Genomic DNA, 20,669 nt, shown 5'->3' on the forward strand with positions numbered 1-20,669 from the left:
GCACTGAGAAAATTTAGTTTTCTCGGAAACAGAAATTTAAAAGGTAAGAGCACATCTACCTTAGTTTTCCAAGAAATGAAGACTTTAAAGACAGGAAATGGGGAGTGTGCATGCATACGGCGTGTGTGTGTGTGTGTGTGTGCGCGCGCGCGCGCGTGTGTGCCTGCGTGCGTGCGAGTGTGTGTGCAAGCGTGCGTGAGCGTGCGTGTGCGTGCGTGTGTGCGTGCGTGTGTGCGCACACATGCGCTTTTTGAGACTGGTGTTTCTCAGATTAAGAAAATACCCGCCTGTCATTATTCTAGAATAATGCTTCTCTAGGATACTTCGTAAATACCAATTTTTTAAATTTTTTGAGATCATTTTGACTTTGTATTGTTCATGTGACGTTTTATATTAATTACTAATTTTCTTATACTGCACAATCTTTTGTTTTGGGATAAACAGTTTGTATTTGTGTGGTGTGTGTGTTTAATAATAGCAGTAATAATAAACTTAAATAAGAACAAAGATAACATAACAAACACTTCCTTTGTCACCCCAAATTTTTGTTATCCTCTTATCCCAAATTAAAAGCTTTTTGGCATTTTGCCATAGTTACTTAAAGCCTTTCTTAAATTCAATAAATAAAATATTGTAGATAAATTTGAAGTTTCTTTGCCATCCACCTCCAGTTCCATTTTTCTTTCCTTTTCTCAGAGGCAACCAATATTCTGAGTTTATTGTGTCTCACTACAGTATTTTTAACACACAGTTTTACTCATACATATCCAGGAATAATATGGAGTATTGTTGTGTGTGCATGTTTAGCTGATAGAAATGGTATAATTCTATCTGTATACTTCTGCAACTTGATTTTTAAACTCTAAGCTCTGTGTCTCATATCTTTGTCAGTGTGTGTGTTTTAACTTATTCTGTTAAAATGATTCATAATATTTCTTTCAATACATATTACATTTTATATTCCCATCCCATTATTGATAAACAAAGGTTATTTCCAAAATTTGGTCTTACTAAAAGCGCTAAAATGTCTGTGCACATTATTGACATGTTTTTTCCCTAAGGAGAAGCCAAAATGTGGAATTGATGGGTCAAAGTTTATGTAAATTTTCAATTTTACTAGAAACTACCAAGTTTTCTCCGCAATGTTGTATCATTTCACCCTGCTACCAATAACAGCGCCAAGTTTTCTACATCTTGGTGAACACTTCATATTGTCAGTCTTAAAACGTTTGCCAATCTGAAGGGAATGAAGTGGTGTGTCATCATTGTCCTCCTTTACATTTCCCCAATTAATCTAAGGCTAAGCATCCTCTCATGTCTACTGGCCAGTTGTGTTTCCTCTTTGGTGAATACTTGTTCAATTCTTTTCCCATTTTTCCTATTAGATTATTTTCATCTTATTTACTTGTAGGCATTCTTTGTGGATTCTGACACAATCCTATCATCTGACACAATCCTATCATTTCTGTGTTGCAATTGGCAAATATATTCTTTCAGTTTATGCTTGTCTTTTTAAAAAACTTATTTTAAAATACTTGGAGAGTCACAGCAAGTTTCAAAGATAGAGGAAGGTCCCATTTTCCCCAGTAGTTACATCTTAAGATAATTATAGGACAATATCAAAACCAGGAATCTGACAATGGTACAATGCATAGCTCTATTGTAGATTTATGTACCCACCACCCCAATCAAGATACAAACAACCCCATAACTACAAAATTCTCCCTTACACTACCCCTGTAGTTATACACATTCATCCCCGTCCTGCAATATCCCTAACCCCTGGCAATTACTAATCTGTATTCTATTCCTATTATTTTGTAATTTTTAAGAATGTTAAATAAATAGAATCACAAAGTATGAGACTTTCTGAAATTGGCTCTTTTCACTCAGCATATGCCTTTAAGATCTATCTAGTGGTGTCTATTAATAGTTTGTTCCTTTTTATTTCTGAGTTGTAAACCATGGTGTAGATGTTTCCCACTATTCACCTAGCGAGGGACACTTTATTTGCTTCCGTTTGGGGGTTATTACAAATAAAGCCACTAAAAATAATCATGTACAGGTTTTGAGTGGATGTAGATTTGCATTTCTCTGGGATGAGTGAGCAGGAGTATAATTGCTGAGTCATATGGTAAGTGCATGTTTCACTTTTTAAGAAGCTTCTACAGTGTTCTCCAGAGTAGCTGTACCATTTTACATTCGCCATGAGCAATGTCTGAGAGATCCGGTTTCTCTGCATAGTCACTAGCATGTGCTGTTGTTGATATTTTTTATTTTAGCCATTGTTCTAGATATACTTGTATCTCAACATGGTCGTAATTTGCATTCTCCATGGCTAGTGACAGTGATGTCTTTTCATGTGTTAATGTACCATGTATATCTTCTTTACGCGATGTTTCTTCATGTCTCTTGCTCATTTTCTAATTGGATTTTTAAGAATTAAAACTTTATTTTTCAGAATAGTCCTAGGTTTACAGAAAAATTGAGACATTATTGAGAATTAAGTCATATAAATTTAAAATTAAATAAATTATTAAAATGTAATCAATATGAACTCACCACTTCCTAAGTATTTATTACATTTTACTATTATCTATGCTTGTGAAGTTATTTTAATCTACTGTATGTGTATGGTGGGAATTCTAGAAAGTTGTGTGCTACTATACATTTCTTCCCATCTCTGCATTTAGCAAGGTCACATTGGTAGCTTGAAGTTGTCCATATTTACACCACAGAAATAAGATAGATGCTCAAATAGGTTTCCTAAAAGAATGTGCTCATCATAATATGTATTATTATAGTAACAAAATATTGGGGGGAACATTTGTGTGCCCATCATTAAGGACTGGTTAAATAAAACGTGGCACATCCATAAAATGGAATGTAAGATAACTTTGATAAAAGATAAGGAAGTTACTTGTGTACTGTTATGGAAAGATCCCCAACATATATTGCTAAGTAAGAAAAAGTGTCAAGTTTGCTACCCATTGTGTAAGAAAGGGAGGGATATTTGCTTACCTTTGCATAAAGAAACTTTGGAAGAATAAGCAAAAAACTAAAATAAAGTATGTGTGGTAGGTGAGTAGGATTGGTTTGGGCAGGCATGAAATGTATCAAATGGGAGTAGGCGTGCTTTTATAGTTGGACTTTGGGAATGGGAATGTATTACCTAATAGTTTCTTTTTAAAACCAATTTTCATTTCAGTGACTGCTATTATTATTAGATTCTATATACTAACAATGGCAAACAAAACATTGTTTTTCATTTTGTAATTGGACTCTAGATATTAAGAATGGGAATGTCCTCAGTATATTATTAACATTGATTGATAATAATTTCTCTTCAGGTTAAACACTGTAAATATTTATCGAATATGAAAGGAAGAGAAGTGAACTTTGTGTGCAAATGTTTGCAATTTATTGCATTCTTTTCCAAACAATTTGCTGCCCCTCCCTGAGTTAGGATTACCCTTACTGCCCCATTGAAATTAAGCTTGGCCATTGGTACTTTGCTCTGGCCAATTAAATGTGAATAGAAATGATGTGTGCTACTCTGAGCAAAAGTTCCAAGAATCAACATGTAGTTTCTCCTTGCTCTTGTTTCCTTGTGCCACAAGAGTGGCAAAGTCTCTGATAGGGAGTCTTCTGGTAGCCTGGATCCTTAGGAGAAGGATGTGGAGCAGAGCAACGGGAACACCCAACAGACATGCGGTACAAGAAAGAGACAAATTGTTTGTTTTAAACCATTGAGATTTGGGGGCGGTTTGTCCCTTCATGGAAACCTAGCCTATATTGACTCAAATGTGAAGCATGTTGAGGGAGGCCGACTAACACGTTGGAAAGAGACCTGCACTTTGATAACTTCTTGGATGAGAACTAACACATCATCTTTTACTTCTCAGTGAGAATAACCTTCTAATTTTTTTAAGCCATTGTCAATTTGGGACAAATTCTTTAAGCCATTGTCAATTCTGTAAAAGCACAAGAACCAGCATCCAGACCTGACATTTTTTCCTCTTTTCATGGTAAACCATGGTCCTCTCTTGCTCTCTTACTAATTAATCCAAAGCAGCGAAATGTCTTTGGTCATCTATCATCTTAGGTCGGCCACACTATCTTTCCTGTGGCTCCAGAGTCCGCTAGGTCCTCTCACAGCACGTTGCAGGTTGGGTTGAAAGGAGCAGAACTGGGCAGAGGAAGAAACTGGAACTCTGATGAAGCCCTCAGCAAAACCTTAGCGAACCAGGCAGAATGCTGTGCATTAAATGGTGCCCAACAGAGTTGTGTTGAGCTGAACGGCTGAGGCTTTATATTGTCACCTATCTCATTTTCCTGTGTCCATTGTCAGTTGTGAGCCTGCCAGTGGCTCCTGCCCGCAGGCAATGTAGTTCACCCTCGACTCCATATCACCTGCCCGTTTGCCCTTTCTCTTGTATCTAGATTAAACACAACGGGAAGAGAGGGAGGGTCGAAGTGTTTAGTTCAATTTCTTTTACTTTATACTAGAAAAAACTATCCCTTTGCCATCTGTATGTCCCTAAGTTCCCCAGCTATCTGAGTCACTGAGATTTTTAGTGTCCAACTAATACTGTCTGAGCTCTATGGGTAAATACAGCGTTAGGTCTTTTATTTCATTTCCCTCCATTAAGGTTTCTGAAAATGCCAGAAATGCTCCCAGGTTCCACAGATATTTTCTGGTAGTTTCCTGTCACTTTTCGTTCTGCTGTGTTGTGCCAAGACCTGTTGGTTACCTCCTACATTGACATGACAACTTCTCCAAGCTCCTCCCCTCCATACCCCTTCCTCAGCAATTGGCCTGTGTGCTTTCCAGATGCTGTGGGTGCTGCGACAGGTCTCAGAGGGGATGGGCTGGGAAAACGTGCATCGCCACCGTTACCACTAAAAGGGGACCTGAGATATGCAAAGCGGCCCGAGGGCTTTATCCCCTGAGAGAAGCCAGGGAGCTGGGTCCAGACTCATCCCCTGTGGCCCCAAGGTGCTCCTCAGAGTTGGAAGGATGCGTGTGGCCGAATATGCCGCCCGCGGGGCAGCCCGCTCTCGTCCTCTCTGCGCATTGACAGCAGCTCTCATCGAGTTCCGGGGCAACTGCTCTTTTAGACAAGGGGCCAGTAGTGCCGCTCCGGGGATGGCAGTGGAGCTGAAAAGGGCGGGACGTGGGATCTCTTCGGCCGAGTGGGTCGCCCCCTACGCCGCTCAAGGAAAGCGCGGAGCCCCTCCCTGTTCGCGCGGAACCGGACACGCCCCTGCCCCGCGAGCGCGGCTCCGGAACCGCCCACCCGACGCCTGCGCCAAGCGAGCGAGCGGCTGCCGCGCAGAATGCGGAAGAGCCGGGACTCTTTGCCGGTGCGGGGCAGGCCCGCACGGCCCGGGCGCTCGCCAAGCCCTTTCTTGTTTGTTTTTTAATGACCCTTATATTTTTAGTCTTACCATACAGAATATAAAAGAGATAAGCTGATAGGAAAGGAGAAATCTCCCGCCATCACGTGAGACTTGAACCCTCGTCTCGTCGGGTCCAGAAGTTTGGACGGCGGGCCGCATCGCCCTCGGCTGGGAGCTCCGTCTTTCAAGCGCGTTCGCCCTCCTGCCCCTCCTTCCGGACACTTCCGCACCTATAAGGTATCGTGCGGTGTGGGAGCAGCTCGGGAGGGTGTCTCCCACCTTTGCAAAATCACCCTGACCTTGGCATTTTACCCCTTTAAGTCTGGTTTGCTGGCTCCAGAGCAGATGGGGCAGAGCCAGCACCATCCCCGCCGCCCTCACTCCTACCCCCTACCCCGCCCCGCGCCCGCTGATTTCTCTCCCATCTGGGAGTCTTGGCTCCTTGGTTTTTGTCCCCAGAAGCAACCCGCGGGGCAGCCCGCTCTTGGAGCCAGGCACCTGGGAGCTTGCTGGTCAGGGCAAGACATCGCCCCTGCGAGGGCTGGGAAGCACCTTAGAGAGCCCTGGAGGGAGGCAGCAGCAGGTTCTGTGGAGTCAGTCTGAAGCAGGGGCTAATGAGGCCCAGACATCAGAGAGCTGTATGGACAGGTCAGGCAAGTGCAGGTCTCCGGAGATCGGTGGGGGTGCCCTGCTCCCCTGGGGTCCCGAAATGAAGGGAGTTGGGGAATAGGTTCTGTAGGTAAAATACAGCAGACGAGTAACTTATGATCTGCTCCTAGATCCAGAAAGAGACACCAAGCACTGTCGTGCCCTGCCAAGGTTTATAATCTAGAAGGGAGGAAGGATGAGAACCGTGCCCTCCTAAACTAAATACAGAGTGCCATAGACGGAGGACCAAGAATGCAGTATGGTTTTGTTCCCCAGGGGTAATTCCTGTCACTTGTCTTGGCTTTCTGTGCAATTCCCACCAACCTGCATTCTGGCATAACTAAGGAGATGTAAATGCCATTCTTTTTCTCATTAAAAATATCCAACAACACAGCCTAAATTCCAAATCCAGGTCTGATAGGATTTTCTCCACAGTTAAAAGTATAGAAAATTTTAAAGGGAAAAACTAATCTGTAAACCTAGATCTAGGGTTCAAGGTGAGGGCTGTGATTTTTAGGCCATAGGAATTTGGTAGGCTCCAGTCACCAGCATATTTTTAAAGGACTGTGTTCCACATTTTTAAGGATTGTGTACCGAAGATTGTGGTTTTGAACCATAGAGAGTTTTACACAGCTGCAGTGTTAGACTGGCACAGTTAGAATTCCATACTAACCCAAAAGCTCTGGGTCCTTAGTAGATGGCTCATCTATAGCTCCTTTGGGTTATGAGTTTCTCAGTGGTATGACAAGGCATACCAGAGCTCTTTGGGCTGAGATGTGCACATGGTGGGTGAACTAGAAGGGTGTTGAAGGAATGCAGAGGGTGCTGGCAGGTAGGCTGGGAGGAGAGGTGAGAGGACTGTAGTTAAAGAGCTGCAAGAAGAAATGGGGAGCAATGGGTGTTTGGTAGGGTGGGTATAGAAGGGGCTGTACTGAAGAGCATAAATGGAACTGATTCCATTGCAGCCTTTTGGCATAGAAATGGAGAGTCTCTTCTGTCAGTTCAGCAGGGAAGATGGATGTGCATTTGAGGTATCCCTTGTATAAAAAATATGAAGAAATTGTTTCTAAAGAACACTGTGCTGTTCTGTGGAGTAAGCAAAGCATGGCAAGAATACACATCTCCCTCTGATTTTTTGCATAATTATGCCACATTAAGACTATTATTATTTAAATTTAAATGACTGTGTTTACCTGGCTTAATTACCAGAAGTGAAGACTTCTACTGTTAGGTTTACTTTTTAGGGGAACCCTCAGGGTCATATTTAAAAGCTTTCTTCTAGGAATCCAGGTCAGGGCCTGTTTGAATGAATGACTAGATCCCCAGATCTCTTAGACAGGCAGCTTCCTTCTGGCTCAGCTCTGAGTTTTTGAGCAACCCTGAGGAAATGGTGCTGCATTGTAGTAGACCTGGAAAAATAGCCTCCTTGCTCCAAAAGGTACAGGGCAGATAGATAACCCTCCCCAATATAAAGTAGCTAGAGAAAGATCTGATACAATTTTTCAGGAAACCATTTGACAATACATATCAAGATATTTGAATATTTCATCATGTGACCAGGTAATTCAACTTCTAGAAACCTCTCTGTATATATATTTATATGTGCTTTATATACTTAAATAATTTTGGCTTGCTTATGTACCTAAGATCAAGCATAACTTCATATTTTAGCCTCAACCTTTATTTCCACAGATCCAGGCTCTTTCTTCACTTATATGACATTTCCCGTATTGGATTCCATTCCTGGTTGTTCTGTCTGCTTGCTCTGGCCTCCCATTCTTCATCCCAAAACGTCTTTATGTATATTTGAACCATATCTGTATACAGAGTTGAAGTACTTTGGCAGGGGGCCTCTTGGACTCTTTGCCAATTAGGACATGTGATTAGCACATTCAAGTCTCAGTATAACTGAGCCAAGATCTTAGTATAGTTAATATTGCACATTTGAAAACAACTTCAGTTCCAAGCTGCAGGAGAATAGTGACATGTTAATACAATATATTAAATTATACAGCAGTTAATAAGGTTTTTAAAAATAGCAAATCATTGTTTTACAAAAGTGGTTATATATGACATTTTTACTTGTCCTTGCCTCAACTCCTCTCTGGCTTGGCAAGGTCTTGGTCTGGAGGGCATAACAGTCCAGTTCCCTCCCTGGAACTGCAGATGGCAGAGCAGACTTTATTTGCAACATTCTAACCAGAAGGATTGGTCTCTATCCCCAAACTCAAATCTCAGGTGGGGGGAAGTGGGAGCCACTACTCATGAAGGCTTCAGGGAGACTACAGACTTTTCAGTAGCTGGAGACATGCAACAACCATCTAAAACCTGGAAGAGTTGCTGGGGTGAGATTCTCTGGGAAATGAAGACATTCAAAAGCAGCTGTGTATGTAGAGGAACTGAGTAATGCACATGTAGGATTCATATTCAGAAGAGACCTGAGAAGACCTTGGCTTTCATGTGAGGCTGATTTCCTTGTGCTCCGAGCATGCCTAGCTAATCAGTGAAGGACTGTCTAGTACGGAGCCAGTCTTCAAAGACTGGGAAAGGTGACTGTTGTTTCAGATTCCTGCTTTTCAACAGAAACTTGTATGGCATACAAAGAAACAGGAAAACATGGCCCATACAAAAGAAAGTGAAATGGCAGAACCTCTCCCTGAGGGAGCCGAGACGTTAGATATATTAGACAAAGGCTTTAAAATAACTGTCTTAAGTATGCTCAAAGAGGTAAAGAAAAAATGGCCAAAGAACTAAAGAAATCAGGAAAACAGTATATGAACAAAACTAGATCATCAGCAAATATAATAGAAATTATAAAAAGAAAAATTCTGGAGCTGAAAAATACAGTATCTGAAGTGAAAAAACTGTTAGAGGGTTTCAGCAGTTTTGAGAAAGCATAAGAAAGAATCAGTGAATTTTAAGATAGGACAATTGATATTATTAAGGCTGAGGGGTAGAAAAAAAATAAGAAAATCAAAAAGCCATGGGGATTTGTGGAATTCTAACAAATGGACCAATATACACATTATAGGTGTCCAGAAAAAGAGAGAAAGAAACAGATTATTTGAGGAAATAAGGGTTGAAAACTTCCTAAATTTAATGAAATATGTAGATCTATAGATCAAGAGGCTCACTCAATAAAGTCCTGGTAGGATAAACCCAAAGAGATGTGTATCAAGACACATTATAATCAAACTGCCAAAGTCAAAGCAAATCTTGCTTTTAAAAGAAACAACTCATCATGTAAAATGATTAACAGCCAATTTCTCAGCAAAAAATATGGAGGCCAGGAAGCAGTGGGATGATATATTTAAAGTGCTAAAAGAAAAACAAAAAAACCCGTCAACCGAGAATTCTTTATCTGGCAAAACTCTTTCAAAAATTAAGGAAAAATCAAGATAATCCCAAATAAAAGCTGAGGGATTTCATTACCACTAATACAAGAAATGCTAAAGGGGATTAATCCAATATGAAATGAAAAGACACTCAACAGTAACTAAATCATATGAAAATATAACAGTCTCTGGAAAGGAAAATACCTGGACAAATATTTTTTAAAGCACTATTGTAATTTTGCTTTGTACATCCATTTTTTACTTTCTACAAAATTTAAAAGACAAATGCACAAAAACATAAATATATGTTAATGGTACATAGTATATAAAGATACAATTTGTGACATTAATACCAACGTGAAGGAGGAACCAGTTGTAAAGAAGTAAGAGTATTTCTCTATGGTTGAAGTTAAGTTGGTATCAATTTAAGAGAGGTTGTCATAACTTTAGGATTTATATGTAATCCTTATGATAACAACACACATACAAATCTGTAGAATACACAAAAGGAAATGAGTATGGAACTGAAACATATCATACAAAAATCAATTAAATTAATCAAGATAGACCACATACTGGTCCATAGAGCACACCTTAACAAATGTAAAAGAAGATAAAATATATATAATATATGTTCCCAGACCACAATGGAATTAAACTAGAAATAACAGAAGGACAACTGGAAATCCCAAAATATATAGAGATTAAACAATGTATTTCAAAGTTACACATGGGTCGAAGAAATCTCAATAGAAAAATTATTTTGAATTAAGTGAAAATGAAAACAATTTATCAAAATTTGTGGAATGCAGCATAAGCAATGCTCAGAAGTAAATATATAGCATTGAGTGTATATATCTGAAAAGAAGAAATAGTTAAAATTAATTGTCTAAGTTTCCACCATAGGAAAAAACTAGAAAAGGAGGAGCAAATTATATTGAAGAAGAAGAAAAGAAAAAAGAAATATATTTATATTTACCATATATATATATATATGCATATATATATATATATATAAAACCCAGATGTAAAAATCCTTAAAAAAATATTAGAAAATTGAATATATTCAAGAAGAAAAGAAATAATACAGCTGAAATCATTGAAATTGAAAACATGAATCAATAGAGAAAATCAACAAAACCAAAAGCTGGTTCTTTGAAAAGATCAATGTGATTGATTAGTCTCTAGGTAGGCTAAGAAAAAAGACACAAATTGCTAATATCAGAAATGAAAAAGGGGACATCACTGTAGACTCCATGGACATTGAAAAGATTCAAGGAATATTATGAACAACTTTATGCCCACAGATTTGTTAACCTAGATAAAGTGGACCAATTCATTGAAAGACATAATCTGTCAAAACTTACACAGAAAGAAATAGGCAATCTGAATAGGCCTATACCATGTATATATATATATACATATACTATGTATATATATATACATAGAAGAAATTGTATCAACAATTAATAACTTTCCCAACTAGGAGCACCATATCTAGATGGGTTCATTGGTGACTTCTACCAAACATTTAAGGCTGAAATTATACCTGTTTTCTACAATCTCCTTCAGTGGATAGTAGCCAAGAAAATACTTCCTAATTCATTCTGTTAGGCCAGAATTACCCTAATGCCAAAACCAGAAAATTGCATTACAAGAAGAGAAAGCTACAGAGCATTATCTTTCATGAACGCAGATATAAAAATCCTTAAAAATATATTAGAAAATTGAATGCAACAATGTATAAAAAGAATTATATGTATCAAGTAAGCAAGACTAGTTCAACTTTTGAAAATTGATCAGTGTAATCCATTACATCATCAGGCTAAAGAAGAAAAATCACTAATCATATCAATAGGTGCAGGGAAAGTATGTGACAAAATCCAAAACTTGAATTATTCATGATCAAAACTGTAGGTAAACTAGGAATAAAGAGGAACTCCCTCAACTTGATAAAGATTATCTACAGAAAAAATAGAGCTAACATAATTAATAGTGAGAAACTTGAAGCTTTCCCACTAAGATCAGATATGAGGCAAAAACCTCTCACCACTTCCTTTCAACATTGTGTTGGAAATCACTGCTGATGCAGTAAGACAAGAAAAGAGAAAGGTACACAGATTGGGAAGGAAGAAATAAAATTGTTTTTGTTCACAGATGACACAGTCATCTGTGTGGAAAATCCAAAAGAATCAACAGTAAAACAAAAACAAATGTTCCTGGAGCTAATAAGCAATTACAGCAAGACTGCAAGATACAAAGCTAATATACAGAGTAAGGCACTTTCCCATATGCCAGCAATTAACAAGTGGAATTTGAAATTAAAAATAAAACATCATTTACATTATCATGTCCCAAAATAAAATGTTTAGGTATAAATGTATAAAACATCTATATGTAGAGAACCCAAAAATAGATCCTCATAAATATGGTCAACTGATCTTTGACAAATGAGCGAAGGCAAGAGTGGAGCAAAGAAAGTCTTTTCCCAGTGGTTTTGGAACTACTGGACATCTACATGCAAAGAAAATGAATCTAGACACTAATCTTGTACAGGAGAAAAATTAACTCAAAATGGATCACAGACCTGAATGTAAAGTTCAAAAGTATAAAACTACTAGAAAGTAATGTAGGAGATAATTTATATGACCTTAGGTAAAGCAAAGATTTTTAAGAAACAATACCCAACAGCATGATCCATGAAATAAAGAGTTGGTAAACTGGAGTTCATTAAATTAAAAACTTCTGCTCTGCGAAAGACAATGTCAAGAGAATGAGAAGACAAGACAGACTTGTAGGAAATATTTGCAAAAGACACCTGTTAAAATACCATTATCCAAAATACAAAAAGAACTCTTAAAACTCAACAGTAAGATAACAACCCAATTTTTAAAAAGAGCCAAAAACCTTCGTAACAAGCATTTCACTAAGGAAGATACACAGATGGAAAATAAGCATATGAAAAGATGTTCCACATCATAAAGCCATCAACAAAATGCAAATTAAAACAGCAGGGTACCACTGCCCATCAATTAGAATAGCTAAAACACAGAACACTGACAACACCAAATCTTGGCAAAGATATGGAGCATCATTGCTAGTGGGAATGTAGAATGGTAAAGTCACTTGGGAAGAAACTTTGGCAGTTTTTTACAAAACTCAGCATACTCTTACCATACAATCCAGCAATATTGATCTTTGGTACTTACCCGAAGGAGTTGGAATGTTATGTCCACACAAAAATCTGCACATGGATGCTTTAGCAGCACTATTCATAACTGCCAAAACTTAAAAGCAACCAAAATGTCCTTCAGTAGGTGAATGGATAAAACAACTGGTACATCCAGACAATGGAATATTATTCAATGCTAAAATGAAATGAGCTATCAAGCTTTGAAAAGACATGGAAGAAACTTAAATGTATATTATGAAGTGAAAGAAGCCAGTTTGAATTGTCTATATACTATATGATCTGACATTCTGAAAAAGGCAAAACTATGGAGACAGTAAAAAGATCAGTAGTTGTCAGGGATTGGGGTTTGGGGAGGGATTAACAGAGTACAGAGGATTTTTAGGGCAATGAAAACACTCTGTATGATAGTCTAATAATGGATACCTGTTGTTATACATTTGTTCAAACCCATAGAAAGGACAACATCAACAGTGAACCTTAAGGTAAGTTATGGGAAAAGTTAAACACAAAGGAAAGACTAAGAGAGGAAAGAAAGGACAAAAATGTCACAACACATACAAAAAACATGTAATAAAATAGCGATAGTAAAATCATTCCCCATCAGTAATTACTTTCAGTGCAAGTGGATTGCCCTACCCAATCAAAAGGCATAGATAGGCAGAACAGATGAAAACACCTTTAGATCTAAGGACACACATAAGTTGAAAGTGAAAGATGGAAAAAGTTATTCCATGCAAATAATAACCAAGAGAACAGGGGGCTACGCTAATATTGGGCAAAATAGTCTTTAAGTAGAAAACATAAGAGACAAAGAAGGACATTATATAATGATAAAAGGATCAAGTTACAAAGATGTAATAATTATAATAAACATGTATACACAAAACATCAGAGCTCCTAAATATATGAAGCAAATATTGAAAACTCTAGGAAGAAATAGCTCTACAAAAGTAGTTGGAGTCTTAAGTATCCTACTTATAATATGGACAGAACAATCAGTCAGAAGATCAATAAGGAAAGAAAAACTTGAACTATGCTACAAACTAGTTGGACCTAACAGACATTTATGGAACACTCAATTCCGCAATAGTAGAATGTATATTCTCAAGTGCACACGGAACATTCTCCAGGACAAACTCTACTGTTGACTATCTCTAGGCCATCTATAACAAAGCCAAGATCCAAGTAAGGAGACAGAACTGATAGATTAGGGGTATGTATACTAAAGCAGATATTGTGTATGTAAGAATTTTACCTCATTGAAAATATGTATCTGATAGAAAAAGTACAGTGAGTTGGCCCATCTTTCTTAAGATCAATGGGCAAAATTTGTGAATCTAATTCATTCTTGCAAGAAGGAAAAATGGTTAATATGGCATATTGCTGGATGACTTTAGACCCCAATGAGAGTTTTCCCAAAGGATTCCCTATAAAATGAGATAGTTAAGGTAAAAGTTAAAATTATTTAAAATAAAAGTAAAAGTAATATATAAAACTAAAACTTGATTCACTGAGATAAAAAACATAGATAGGCTCCCCTCAGGGGCTTATTTAAGGAGAAGAAAGATAAAACAAGTTATATAATCTTAGGGATTAGAAAGAGGATATAAACACAGATGAAGACAATAAAGCAGAAGATCATATATGAAAAACTATGGACAAAAATGCAAAAATGTTATAGGAGTTGAAATTATCGTCTTAGCTCAGGTCCTATTCTAATGGCTCTGTTCTGTTTTACTGAAAAGGATTTCTGCTTGAAAATTGAATGGCTGCTGGGAAAATGAACATCAGTATTGATTTGGGAACTAACTATGCTGAGCTGGTTCTAGCTGTGGGAAGAGTCACTCTTGGAGAAAAGGACAGAAAAAATATGAAAGACTGCTCACCGAGAAAAAAGCAGAATGGAAAAGTCTTACAAGCTCTGGGCACTTTGCTAAATTCTGGCGGGGGGAATAATCAAGGCTGAAATTAAGAATGAAAACTATAGTTACCAAAAAGGTGGAATAGAACTAGATTTGGAAAATTCTTAAATGTTTTCAGATTTTTGTCAAATCATGGGGCTCAAAAACCTCTGGTTTGCCAATTACCACCTTGAGCTCCAATTTATATAAAAGAGATGTGACATCTGCAAACGTCATGAGTGCAGCGGCTGCTCTGGAGTTCCTGAAAGACATGAAAGAAACTGAAGGGAGACTTAGTTTAAGATCCAGATTGCATCCAAACAGGACCCATATGTATGTACAAGAGGAATGCAACATGGAGGACTTGGCTGATGACTTTTTTGACAGGATGCAACTTAAATACAGAGAAAAACTTGCCTTTACGGAATCCACAAACATTGAAATGAAATACTTCTCAACAGAAAAGTTGGTAGAATTCATTAATTCTCCCTCATTATGTCTCTGTATTTGCAAATACTGATGGGGAATATTTGTTTATTGGTTTAGATGAAGATAAGCACAAAGTAATTGGCTTTAAAGCAGAGATTAATGATCTTGACAAGCTAAGAAAAGAAATAGAAAACCCCATTAAGAAGTTAACTGTCTTAGTTCTCTAAAGAAATTCAGATGGCCAACAGACACATGAAAAGATGCTTCACATCACTTGTCATCAGAGAAATGCAAATTAAAACCACAATAAAATATCACCTCACACCAGTAAGGATGACTACCATCCAAAAGACAAACAACAACAAATGTTAGCGAGGTTGTGGAGAAAGGGGAACCCTTCTACACTGCTGGTGGGAATGTAAATTAGTTCAACCATTGTGGAAAGCAGTATGGAGGTTCCTCAAAATGCTCAAAATAGAAATACCATTTGACCCAGGATTTCCACTCCTAGGAATTTACCCTAAGAATGCAGCACTCCAGTTTGAAAAAGACAGATGCACCCCTATGTTTATCACAGCACTATTTACAATAGCCAAGAAATGGAAGCAACCTAAGTGTCCACCAGTAGATGAATGGATAAAGATGTGGTACATATACACAATGGAATATTATTCAGCCATAAGAAGAAAACAAATCCTACCATTTGCAACAACATGGATGGAGCTAGAGGGTATTATGCTCAGTGAAATAAGCCAGGCGGAGAAAGACAAGTACCAAATGATCTCACTCATGTGGAGTATAAGAACAAAGAAAAACTGAAGGAACAAAACAGCAGCAGAATCACAGAACTCAAGAATGGACTGGCAGTTACCAAAGAGAAAGGGACTGGGGAGGATGGGTGGGAAGGGAGGGATAACGACAGGCGGTGGGGGAAGAAAGGGGGTATTACGATTAGCATGCATAGTGTTATGGGGGGGTATGGGGAGGGCTGTGCAACACAGAGAAGACAGGTGGTGATTATACAGCATCTTGCTACACTGATGGACAGTGACTGTGGTGGAGTGTGTTGGGGGGACTTGGTGAGGGGGGAAGCCTGGTGAACATAGTGTTCTTCATGTAATTGTAGATTAGTGATACCAAAATTAAAAGAACAATAATTTTAAAAAAAGTTACCTGTCTTTCACTTCTGTACAGAGAAGAATATAAATTATTCATGCAAATTTCTTGCAGAATATGATGAAGGAAGTCTTTGTGGATATATCTGTGCACTGAAAATAGAGCAATTCTGCTGTGCGGCGTTTCCTAAGAGCTGGATTGCTGGCATGTGAGGGTCAACCAAGTGAGGCAGTTTACTCTGAAGGAATAGGTCAGCGTCATGGTGCCTGCTGAGCCAAGTGAGGACAGGGGGTTTGAAATAAAGATATGTTCGTCTAGTGTGGTGGGAAGGTTTTTGTTTTGCGGATATGGGGCAAGATCAATAGTCCTCAAATTTCAACACCTAATTTACTCATCTCTAGTGGATACAATCAGTGGTGCACTACCTCTTGTTTTCTTCTACAGACTTAGAAGTTATCTATTCCATATGGAAAGCACATTATTTTCTCTCAATAGTACTGCCTGGAACAAAGATCCAAGCAAGCCTGGTTTTCTTCCCTACTCCCTTTCCATTTACTTTGAAGGAAAGCCTGTTCAATCCTTCTCGGTTTACTTGGAGGTCAGTTTCAGTAACTGAACATATCTTTGTTTCAGGAACACTTGCCTCTTATTTATTTGCCTCTTCATCTTTATTTACACATCTCCATTTAACTCCCTTAAAACCTCTTCCTACTTCCTCTGATGTCTCTTCCATTTGTGAACCAATATATAACCCTAAATTGGACTAAAAAAAGAATAGTGCAGGTATTTTCTTTTTTTTGCTATCATTAATGTACAGTTACATGAACAACATTATGGTCACGAGACTCCCCCAATTATCAAGTCCCCACCACACACCCCATTACAGTCACTGTCCATCAGCGTAGTAAGATGCTATAGAATCACTACTTGTCTTCTCTGTGTTATACAGCCTTCCCTGTTTCCTCACTACATTATATATGCTAATCATGATGCCCCTTTTTTCCCCTTATCCCTCCCTTCCCACCCATCCTCCCCAATCCCTTTCCCTTTGGTAACTGTTAGTTCATTCTTGGGTTCTGTGATTCTGCTGCTGTTTTGTTCCTTCAGTTTTTGCTTTGTTCTTATACTCCACAGATGAGTGAAATCATTTGATGCTTGTCTTTTTCCACCTGACTTATTTCACTGAGCATAATACCCTCTAGCTCCATCCATGATGTTGCAAATGGTAGGATTTGTTATCATCTTATGGCTGAATAATATTCCATTATATATATGTACCACATCTTCTTTATCCATTCATCCACTGATGGACACTTAGGTTGCTTCCAATTCTTGGCTCTTGTAAATAGTGCTGCGATAAACATAGGGGTGCATCTCTCTTTTCAAAATGGGCTGCTGCATTCTTAGGGTAAATTTCTAGGAATGGAATTCCTGGGTCAAATAATATTTCTATTTTGAGCATTTTTAGGAACCTCCATACTGCTTTCCACAATGGTTGAACTAATTTACCTTCCCACCAGCAGTGTAGAAGGGTTCTCCTTTCTCCACATCCTCGCCAACATTTGTTGTTGTTTGTCTTTTGGATGTTGGCCATCCTAACTGGTGTGAGATGATATCTCATTGTGGTTTTAATTTGCATTTCTCTGACGATTAGTGATGTGGAGCATCTTTTCATATGCCTGTTGGCCATCTGAATTTCTTCTCTGGAGAACTGTTTGTTCAATTCCTCTGCCCAAGTTTTAATTGGTTTATTTGCTTTTTGTTTGTTGAGGTGCATGAACTCTTTATATAATTTGGATGTCAACCCTTTATCAATATGTCATTTATGAATATATTCTCCCATACTGTAGGATGTCTTTTTGTTCTGATGGTGTCATTTGCTGTACAGAAGCTTTTCAGTTTGATATAGTCCCACTTGATCATTTTTGCTTTTATTTCCCTTGCCTAGGGAGATATGTTCATGAAGAAATTGCTCATGTTTATGTCCAAGAGATCGTTGCCTATATTTTTTCCCAAGAGTTTTATGGTTTCATAACTTACATTCATGTCTTTGATCCACTTTGAGTTTACTTTTGTGTATAGGGCTAGACAACAATCCAGTTTCATTCTCTTACATGTAGCTGTCCAGATTTGCCAACACCAGCTGTTGAAGAGGTTGTCATTTCCCCATTGTATATCCATGGCTCCTTTATCATATATTAGTTGACCATATATGCCTGGGATTATATCTGGGCTCTGTAGTCTGTTCCATTGTTCTGTGGGTCTGTTCTTGTGCCAATACCAAATTGTCTTGATTACTGTAGCTTTGTAGTAAAGCTTGAAGTCAGGGAGCATAAACCCCCCACTTTATTTTTCCTTCTCAGGATTGCTTTGGCTGTTCAGGGTCTTTTGTGGTTCCATATGAATTTTAGATCTATTTGCTCTAGTTCATTGAAGAATGCTGTTGGTATTTTGATAGGGATTGCATTGAATCTGTAGATTGCTTTAGTCAGGATGGCCATTTTGACAATATAAATTCTTCCTATCCATGAGCATGGGATGTGTTTCCATTTATTGGTATCCTCTTTAATTTCTCTTAAGAGTGTCTTGTAGTTTTCAGAGTATAAGTCTTTCACTTCCTTGCTTAGGTTTATTCCTAGGTATTTTATTCTTTTTGGTGCCTTTGTGAATGGAATTGTTTTCCTGATTTCTCTTTGTGCTAGTTCATCGTTAGTGTATAGGAATGCAACAGATTTCTGTGTATTAATTTTGTATCCTGCAACTTTGCAGAATTCAGATATTAGATCTGTAGTTTTGGAGTGGATTTTTTAAGGTTTTTTCCATACAATATCATGTCATCTGAAAACAGGGATAGTTTGACTTCTTCCTTACCAAACTGGATGCCTTTTATTTCTTTGTGTTGTCTGATTGCCGTGGCCAGGACCTCCAGAACTATGTTGAATCAAAGTGGGAGACTGGTCATCCTTGACGTGTTCCTGATCTTAAAGGAAAAGCTTTCAGCCTCTTGCTGTTAAGCATAATGTTGACTGTGGGTTTGTCATATATAACCTTTATTATGTTGAGGTACTTGCCCTATATACACATTTTGTTGAGAGTTTTTATCATAAATGGATGTTGAATTTTGTCAAATGCTTTTTGGGATCTATGGAAACAATCATGTGGTTTTTGTCCTTTTTCTTGATGTAGTGGTTGATGTTGATGGATTTTTGAATGTACCATCCTTGCATCCCTGGGATGAATCCCACTTGATCATGATGGATGATCTTTTTGATGTACTTTTGAATTCGGTTTGCTAATTTGTTGAGTATTTTTGCATCTATATTCATCAGGGATATTGGTCTGTAATTTTCTTTTTTTTTTTGTGGTGTCTTTCCCTGGGTTTGGTATTAGAGTGATGTTGGCTTTGTAGAATGAGTGGCAGTATGCCCTCCTCTTCTACTTTTTGGAAAACTTTAAGGAGGATGGGTATTAGGTCTTCACTAAATGTTTGATAAAATTCAACAGTGAAACCATCCGGTTCAGAGTCTTTGTTCTTAGGTAATTTTTTGATTACCAATTCAATTTCCTTGCTGGTAATTGGTCTATTCAGACTTTGTGTTTCTTCCGGGGTCAGCCTTGGAAAGTTTTATTTTTCTAGAAAGTTGTCCATTTCTTCTAGGTTATCCAGTTTGTTAGCATGTAATTTTTCATAGGATTCTCTCATAATTCTTTGTATTTCTGTGGTGTCCATAGTGATTTTTCCTTTCACATTTCTGATTCTGTTTATTTGTAAGACTGTCTTTTTTTCTTGATAAGTCTAGCTAGGGGTTTATGTATTTTGTTTCTTTCCTCAAAGAACCAGCTCTTTCTTTCACTGATTCTCTCTATTGGTTTATTCTTCTCAATTTTATTTATTTCTGCTCTAATCTTTATTATGTCCCTCCTTCTACTGCCTCATTTGTTCTTTTCTAGTGTCATTAATTGTAATTTTTGACTGTTCATTTGGTATTGTTCTTCTTTCCTGAGGTAGGCCTCTATTGCAATATACTTCCCTCTTAGCACAGCCTTCGCTGTGTCCCACACATTTTGCAATGTTGAATTTTTGTTATTTGTCTCCATATAGTGCTTGATCTCCGATTTTATTTGGTCATTGACCCATCGATTATTTAGAAGCATGTTATTAAGCCTCCATGTGTTTGTGGGCTCTTTCTTTTTCTTTGTGTAATTATTTCTAGTTTCATACCTTTCTGATCTGAGAGGCTGGTTGGTACAATTTCTATCTTTTTTGAATTTACTGAGGCTCTTTTTGTGGCCTAGTATATGATCTATTCTTAGAAATGTTCTGTGTGCACTTGAGTAGAATGTGTATCCTATTGATTTTGGATGAAGTGTTCTGTAGATGTCCGTTAGGTCCATCTGTTCTAATATGTTGTTCAGTGCCTCTGTTTCTTTACTTATTTTCTGTCTGGTTGATCTGTCCTTTGTAGTGAGTGGTGTGTTGAAGTCTCCTAAAATGAATGTGTTGCATTCTATTTCCCCCTTTAATTCTGTTAGTGTTTGTTTCACATATGTGAATCCTGTGTTGGGTGCATTGATATTTATCATAGTTATATTCTCTTGTCGGACTGACCCCTTTATCATTATGTAATGTCCTTCTTTGCCTCT

At 37.9% G+C, this 20,669-nt stretch overlaps 1 protein-coding gene across 1 annotated transcript; it reads left to right on the top strand.

Moving 5' to 3' along the window:
* Positions 1-4,887: 4,887 nt before the first annotated feature.
* Positions 4,888-15,833, top strand: LOC118970541 (ribonuclease SLFN12-like). Its single transcript, XM_073235113.1, is given in 5 exon segments — positions 4,888-5,640; positions 14,325-14,524; positions 14,526-14,605; positions 14,607-14,960; positions 14,962-15,833. Coding segments are annotated over 4 exon segments (789 nt in total). The 5' UTR covers positions 4,888-5,640; positions 14,325-14,344; the 3' UTR covers positions 15,137-15,833.
* The last annotated feature ends 4,836 nt before the right edge of the window (positions 15,834-20,669 follow it).

Source organism: Manis javanica, chromosome 4 (genome assembly GCF_040802235.1).
Source record: "Manis javanica isolate MJ-LG chromosome 4, MJ_LKY, whole genome shotgun sequence".
Taxonomy (NCBI): Eukaryota; Metazoa; Chordata; class Mammalia; order Pholidota; family Manidae; genus Manis; species Manis javanica.